Source organism: Nematolebias whitei, chromosome 13, assembly GCF_014905685.2.
Source record: "Nematolebias whitei isolate Nwh7 chromosome 13, NemWhi1, whole genome shotgun sequence".
Lineage (NCBI taxonomy): Eukaryota > Metazoa > Chordata > Actinopteri > Cyprinodontiformes > Rivulidae > Nematolebias > Nematolebias whitei.
The window spans coordinates 24119537-24127984 of NC_056510.1; the positions used below are offsets into that span (position 1 = coordinate 24119537).

General features: G+C 39.5%; 1 protein-coding gene across 1 annotated transcript in view; it reads right to left on the reverse strand.

The window, feature by feature from the left end:
- Positions 1 to 4609: 4609 nt before the first annotated feature.
- The window catches only part of LOC119418882 (chromatin assembly factor 1 subunit B), a 7657-nt gene continuing 3818 nt past the window's right edge, over positions 4610 to 8448 (reverse strand). Inside the window, exons 5-7 of the mRNA XM_037686174.1 lie at positions 6802 to 7371; positions 5232 to 5320; positions 4610 to 4710 (exon numbers count right to left, since the gene is read on the reverse strand). Coding sequence (XP_037542102.1) covers positions 4610 to 4710; positions 5232 to 5320; positions 6802 to 7371 — 760 coding nt within the window. The remainder of the gene's footprint in view (positions 4711 to 5231; positions 5321 to 6801; positions 7372 to 8448) is intronic.

Below are 8448 nucleotides of genomic sequence, written 5' to 3' on the forward strand. Positions count from 1 at the left end.
TTAGAAATAGGAATGCTCTCCCATTCATGTCTAATACAGGCCTCTAACTGTTCAATCGTCTTGGGCCTTCTTTGTCGCACCTTCCTCTTTATGATGCGCCAAATGTTCTCTATAGGTGAAAGATCTGGACTGCAGGCTGGCCATTTCAGTACCCGGATCCTTCTCCTACGTAGCCATGATGTTGTGATTGCTGCAGAATGTGGTCTGGCATTATCGTGTTGAAAAATGCAGGGACTTCCCTGAAAGAGATGACGTCTAGATGGGAGCATATGTTGTTCTAGAACCTGAACATAGTTCTCTGCATTAATGGTGCCTTTCCAGACATGCAAGCTGCCCATGCCACAAGCGCTCATGCAACCCCATACCATCAGTGATGCAGGATTCTGAACGGAGCGTTGATAACAACTTGGGCTATCCTTGTCCTCTCTGGTCCGGATGACATGGCGTCCCAGTGTTCCATAAAGAACTTCAAATCGTGACTCATCTGACCACAGAACAGTCTTCCATTTTGCCACACTTGATTTTAAATGACCCCTGGCCCAGTGCAAACGTCTGAGCTTGTGGAGCTTGCTTAGAAATGGCTTCCTCTTTGCACTGTAGAGTTTCAGCTGGCAACGGCGCATGGCACGGTGGATTGTGTTCACTGACAATGCTTTCTGGAAGTATTCCTGAGCCCATTCTGTTATTTCCTTGACAGTGGCATTCCTGTTTGAGGTGCAGTGACGTTTAATGACCCTGAGATCACGAGCATCCAGTAGAGTTTTACGGCCTTGACCCTTATGCACAGCGATTGTCCCAGATTCTCTGAATCTTTTGATGATGTTATGCACGGTTGATGATGATAACTTAAAAGTCTTTGCTATTTTACGCTGGGTAACACCATTCTGGTATTGCTGCACTATCTTTCTGCGCAACAATGGTGGAATTGGTGATCCTCTTACCATCTTGGCTTCTGAGAGACACTGACACTCTGAGAAGCTCTTTTTATACCCAATCATGTTGTCAGTTGACCTAATTAGTGTTAATTGGTCTTCCAGCTGTTCATTATATGCTCAATTTCCTTTTTCCAGCCACTTATTGCTACTTGTCCCAACTTTTTTGGGATTTGTTGACACTGTGAAATTTTGAGTCAACATATTTTTCATTTAAAATGTTACATTTACTCAAATTAAACTTTTGATCTGTCATCTATGTTATATTACAAATAAAATATTGACATTTGCCATCTCCACATCATCGCATTCAGTTTTTACTCACAATTTGTTTAGTGTCCCAACTTCTTTGGAATCCAGTTTGTATAATGTATATATATATATATATATATATATATATATATACAGTGGGGAGAACAAGTATTTGATACACTGTTGATTTTTCACGTTTTCCCACTTGCAAAGCTTGTAGATGACTGTAATTTTTATCATAGGTACTCTTCAACTGTGAGTGATGGAATCTAAAACAAAAATCCAGAAAAATACAATGTATGATTTTTAAATAATTAATTTCCATTTTATTGTGTGAAATAAGTATTTGATCATCTATCAACCAGTAAGAATTTTGGCTCTCACAGACATGTTAGTTCTTCTTTAAGAAGCCCTCCTGTTCTTCACCCATTACCTGTATTAACTGCACCTGTTTGGACTCGTGACCTGTATAAAAGACACCTGTCCACACACTCAATCAATCAGACTCCAGCATCTCCACAATGCCCAAGACCAGAGAGCTGTGTAAGGACATCAGGGATAAAATTGTAGACCTGCACAAGGCTGGGATGGGCTACAGGACAATAGGCAAGCAGCTTGGTGAGAAGGCAACAACAGTTGGTGCAATTATTAGAAAATGGAAGAAATACAAAATAACGGAAAATCTCTCTCGGTCTGGGGCGCCATGCATGATCTCACCTCGTGGAGCATCATTGATCTTGAGGAAGGTGAGGAATGAGCCCAGAACTACACGGCAGGACCTGGTCAATGACCTGAATAGAGCTGGGACCACATTCTCAAAGAAAACAATCAGTAACGCTCTACACGGTCAAGGATTAAAATCCTGCAGTGCACGCAAGGTGCCTTTCCTCAAGCCAACGCATGTCAAAGCCCGTCTGAAGTTTGCAAATGACCATCTGAATGATCCAGAGGAGGAATGGGAGAAGGTCATGTGGTCTGATGAGAGAAAAATAGAACTTTTTGGTTTAAACTCCACTCGTCATGTTTGGAGGAAGAAGAATGATGAGTACAACCCCAAGAACACCATCCCAACCGTGAAGCATGGCGGTGGAAACATCATTCTTTGGGGATGCTTTTCTGCAAAGGGGACAGGACGACTGCACCATATTGTGGGAAGGATGGATGGGGCCATGTATCGTGAGATTTTGGCCAACAACCTCCTTCCCTCAGTAAGAGCACTGAAGATGGGTCGTGGCTGGATCTTCCAGCATGATAACGACCCAAAACACACAGCCAGGGCAACTAAAGAGTGGCTCCATAAGAAACATCTTAAGGTCCTGGAGTGGCCTAGCCAGTCTCCAGAGCTGAATCCCATAGAAAATCTTTGGAGGGAGCTTAAAGTCCGTGTGGCCCAGCGACAGCCCCGAAACCTGAAGGCTCTGGAGGAGATCTGTATGGAGTGGGCCAAAATCCCTGCTGCAGTGTGTGCAAACCTGGTCAAGAACTACAGGAAACGTCTGATCTCTGTAATTGCAAACAAAGGTTTCTGTACCAAATATTAAGTTTCATTTTTCTGGTGTATCAAATACTTATTTCACACAATAAAATGGAAATTAATTATTTAAAAATCATACATTGTATTTTTCTGGATTTTTGTTTTAGATTCCATCACTCACAGTTGAAGAGTACCTATGATAAAAATTAGTCATCTACAAGCTTTGCAAGTGGGAAAACCTGAAAAATCAACAGTGTATCAAATAATTGTTCTCCCCACTGTATGTATGTATATATATATATATATATATATATATATATATATATATATATATATGCAACATAAGCGGATTCTGCATTAAACTTCACACTCAGATCCAAATGATCTTGTAAGTTAATGTTTCAACACCATGTTATAAAACATGTTGAAACATTTTCAAGATTTAGCTCATTTTATTTCTCATACGCAAGTTTCTTTTAATACATTATTTTCTCTGAAATATACTTATCCCAAAATGCAAAGCAACAACAGGTTTTTGTTTTCCTTTACATAAAACTAAAGCTCAAATTAGATAATTAACATGCACTCTGCCTTTTCACAAAGCTTGGATAAAACATCCTGCTTTTATTTGGAATGATCCTAAAAGCTTTCCATACTTTTACTTTGAAAGTTTAAACCAGCCATAATCTGGAGCTGAACCAGACTTTGGCTGATTTGCTCCAGAACTTGAAGTATTTTTGGCTGCAAGCATCAGGTTGTTGACGTTTTTGGAAACATAATCCTTTGAGCCGACTATGATCATCTGACATGACTGTCTCATTAACTACAAATTTTACAAGAAGCTTTTGGCAAAACAGCAATAAGATGTCATTGGTCTTTAAGTGAGAAATGGCTCATTTTAAATCCTTTAAGTGCCACATTTGGTTATAGTTCATCGAGAAGTCTTTCCTCTTCATATTACAACCATTAGTTTAATTTCATTTTTGTTGGCTCACTTGTTGAATCAGTCTTATTTTCTACAACAGAACGTGTTGAGCTCTTTCACTTTAAACGCTACACAATCGTCTTGGCTCCTATCACCGTATTTTTTGGATTATAAGGCACAATATCAATGAGGTCATTCGAGGTCAGTAAGCACAACCAGAATTAATACATAAGGCGCACCGAACTGTAAGGCTCACTGTTGATTTTTGAGACTATTAAAGGATTTTAAGTGTGCCTTATAGTCCGAAAAATACAGTAGACTTGTAACGTTTGATTTACTTCCTAAAAACACAAATATGAGCTCTTATGCGGACAGCTGCACGTGAGCCTTGATTTTGTGTCTAGTAAATCCATCAGGACACACAAAAAGTTTGCAGAAACACTTCAAGTCCATCTATCTGATGAAAGTAAAATGTATGAGGATAGACTTGTAATTTTTTTTAAATGAACACAAATTTCAAACATTTATATAAAAAAAAACCTGATGTAACTTGCTATAAAAAGAGCATAATTTCCTTTTTAAAATGCCCATCATATAGATTATTATTATTATTTTTTTACAAAATGTTTTCCTGATTGTAATTAAATACCTTACACCCAGTCAGTTAAACCAATGTTTATTTGTTTAAAAATTACAATTGATAAAAAAAAAAAGTAATTACTTTAAGCTGTTCAATGTTAAGAGATTTAACATGCAGGACATAAATTCAAACTTTCCAAAAATGAAAAACTCTTGAAGTGCTTATGTTTCGTCATCTTCATATTTTAAGTTCTAAAACAAGATATCACAAATATAAAATATGGATTTTTTTTATTTTATTTCTTTTTACTTTGTATTATAGGACACAAAACACAGGAATAAAAAGTAAATCAACAACACAAACTGTAATTTTCTGTGTGTAGAACATCAGCACAAATATACTGTCAAACGGATCCAGCCACGATGGTTGACGCTCTGCTACCAGTACTAATCCTTACTGACACTGGTCTTTGGCGAGTCGCTGCTGGTTTTGGGACGTTTGGATTCTGGAGGCTGGCCCAGCGGATCAGTGGGAGGAGAGGATCGTTCTGATGAAACACAAAGGAAGGAGGGACCAGTGACAGAACGTTACACTTCATGGCCCGATCCTGTGCAGTCTGCACAAGAGACATAAGAATGACCTGAAAACCGGTGTGTTGTTTTTGTCGTGAGATAAAAAAAAGCCAGAATCTGAAGTGTGATGTGGAAGATCCCATTATCATGATAACAACAAATATGAACTATAGTTTGAACACGTGGTGTAAAAGGTGTGGCTAATGTAGAAGAGAACTAATGCAGAAAGTTCATTTTAATAAGTCTGAAGTTTGTTTGACGCACCAACATAAACTGCAAAAAAACCATCTGCAAACTATGATCTGTTACACGAACATGACTTGAAAACACAGTTTGTTGTAATCTGTCGATGTTCGCAGGGTTTTCCTTCACTTGTCCGCACTTCAACAATTGTTTTACGTCCAATTGGAACTTTGCAGACTTAATCACATTTTCTATTTTTAAAAAATCCTTCATGTTGGTAAAAAGAGAACCAGACAATGATGCTTTTACTAACCGCGTTTGGTCGTGTCTGTGGAGGAAGGATTTTTGAAAAGTGAGCCGACAGCTGGAGGTCGAGGTGCAACAGGAGTCAGAGAAACTCTCCTGTAAACAAACAGAAAGCACCAGTAAACTACAAATCACAAACATGTCAGAGAAATAAAGCTGCCTTTTCAGCCGAGAACAAAGTTGACATCGTTTCTCATTTTGTGGAAACATGCGACAGAAAAGCACGTGCAGTCATTGTCTATGAGCAGTCTGTGACACTGATCCTTATTCTGTAGTCAGTGGGGGGTCCAACGAATCCCCTCACACCAGACGGGGCTTTGTTCCCTCTGCTGGGACTGAGCACATAGAATCCAACAAAAACATCACTACAAGGGCAGAGCTATTTTATTTAATATATCTTTAATAAGAAAAGGCACATATTTTACAAATTATAGTTGTTTTGTTTTTTTTTGTAAACAGCATCTTCAAAGATTATCAGCTTAGCTACTTTACCCACAGAGGAGAGGGCAGTAAATGTCCTGCCTGTTACCGCAGGCTTAATACATTTGAATAGTTCAAGTATTTCCATAAATTATCATACGTGGTGCTGTACAAGGAGCAGGTGCACCGCCCACACCAGCCGCTCTGAATTAAAAAAAAAATGTAAAAAAAACAAACAAACTGTAAAGTATTTTGTTCTGTAGAAATCATAAATTTGGGTTATTTTTAGATTTAAAAAATGATTAAAAATCTATTTAAAGTGCCTTTTTTAAAAATAACGATTTATTTTTGCTGAGTTTTCCAATCATTAGCAGGATTTGACTCAAACTGTTTGATAGGTAATTTATTCTGGAATTTTTAATTTCTCTCCACCAAAACTCAGTGAGTGTTGAATATCATTCAGAGTGCAGGTTTTGTAATCGTGCCCCTCAGGGGTCAGAAAAATCTTTGACATTTCCTTTTCAGCTTCTGCACCGTGCAAACTTATTACGTTGTAACTTCTGTAAACACCTCGTGTTGCTGCATTTGGTAGGAGGAGCAGAGGAAAAAAAATCTTACTTTACAAATTTGCCTAATTTTTGACACATTTAACAATTTACTAAATTGGATGCGAGAAATCAATAAAAAAAAAATCTGCTGTTGATTTAAGGTTCGAGTGTAAACCTAATAGGTTTGTGTGCTCCAAATATTTTATGCAATTATCTACTGCCTGTAATTGGGTAAGGATTCTGTTTATTCTCCTAAGAACAAATATTCCATCGATATAGTAAATTCTTAGAATTAATTTTTCCTAAACATTTTAAACGACTCGAACATTTTGAACAATAAAAACAGAGCCCTTCTGATGTCACACATGTAGTGCTGTCATACCCCTTAAATTTAAAGTTAGGAGCATCACTCCATCTAATCTTGCATTTTTGCCCCACGCTGCGTCCTAAATGATCGACTACTTCCTGGTTGTCAGACTCCAGCTTGATTTTCCAGTTTTGTAGCGGCTCAGACTGTACAGATTTACTCCATCACGCCTGAAAGAACCTACAGGATAAGCACGTCAACATTAAAATCGTTTTATTTTGGGCAGCTCCTGCTTTATTTACCTCGGGGTGGGTCCTTTTGGGGTGGTTGAAGCCTTGGGGGTAGTGGGCCCAGGAGAAGTGGCACTGTTAGGGACTTTTGGTGTGGAAGGAGTAAGCGGTGTAACACGTGGCTGGTTTGTGGAGGAGTTGGTGGGGGTGAGGGGAGTCAGCCGTGGCTGAGGAGTAGAAGGTGCACTTCCAGGAGCGATGGCTTGAGATGTTGAAAGTGTTTTAGGGCTAGCAGGCTTTCCCCAGCCCTCCAGGGTGTTGAGGGTAATCCTCCGGGGCTGGGGCTTGGATTTGTTTTTAGGGGTGCTCTTATTCTCCTCTGTTGGGGTGGAACAGGGGGCTTCTTTACCACAGCTGGGTTGAGATGTGGGATTCGGGGTTAAGCTTGGTGGCTGGGACACGGGAGAGGGATTCTTAGTCGCTGATGACTTCTTTCCTTTTTTCTCAGCACTACTGTTTGGGACAAAGACCTCCAAGGCAGGGGCCTCCTTTAATGGCGTTCCCAGCTCTCCCGGAGAGAAGGACAGGAAGGAGCAGTAACCGTCTGTGGAGGAGACAGCCAGGAAGGAACCGTCACCAGACCTAAACAGGACATTGCACAGAAACATTGAGAATTACACATTATTGAGACAGTAAGAGGAAAAAATAAAATGCATTTGTCTTCATGTTTACATTCCCAGATGCAGTGCGTCACAGCCTGGATGTTTTATGCTTTTATTGTTGTCCTAAATCTAACATGGCCATCATCATCACCCAGCGTTCTTTACAAAAAATAAAAAACCTCCAGTGTCAATTCAATTCAAAAAAACTTTATTAATTCCAAAGGGAAATTATTTGTTGTTGTAACTCGTTATCCTCATTTCATTAAAAGATGCTATAGATGCTGATGGCTGTAGGCAGGAAGGATCACTTGTAAAGGTCCATCCCACAATGGATCCTAAGAAACTGGCTGCAGATGCCGTCAGATTCGTCCACCCAGACTCTGCTGGCCTCTCGGTTCCCCCGGGCTGTAGGACAGCCCGAATGCCGAGCAGAACTCCTCCCAGAGCAACGGTCACTACTCCCAGCAGCCTGCTGAGCTCCTTGTCGCTGCGGACATCCAACTGTAGGTGCGGAGGGACGATCCTGTCCTTTCGCTGTCATGAGCCGTGTTTCCTGCTAGTTCCAGGATCTCAGTGGTCAGGCACTCGAGCACAGCTGGCAGGTAGATGAGAGTGCGTCCACAGAGCATCCTTTTCAACTCATTTGAGATTTGGGGCTGTAGTTGAGATATTATTTGAGCTTTTGAGATGTTAATCAGCTGCTGTTGTTGTAGAAAACTGCCTTGTTGCCATGGTTACACATCATCACAACTGTCCAAAACTAAAAAAGTTTCAGTAAAAATCGTTCCAGCTGCACAGCATCAGATACCAAAGGAAACAATCATCCAAAAAATGTGATTTACATCCAGAAAAAGAGGAATTAAAGTTTCCAAAAGCAAAATCTCAGAATGAAAGTAACAGAGCTGCTCCAACATGCAGCCACCTTGAGCGGCGCAATTCTAGAACTTTATATATATATATATATATATATATATATAAACACTGTATATTAGAGATTAACTCAATAAAAGGTTGAGTTTTATATATATATATATATATATATATATATATATATATA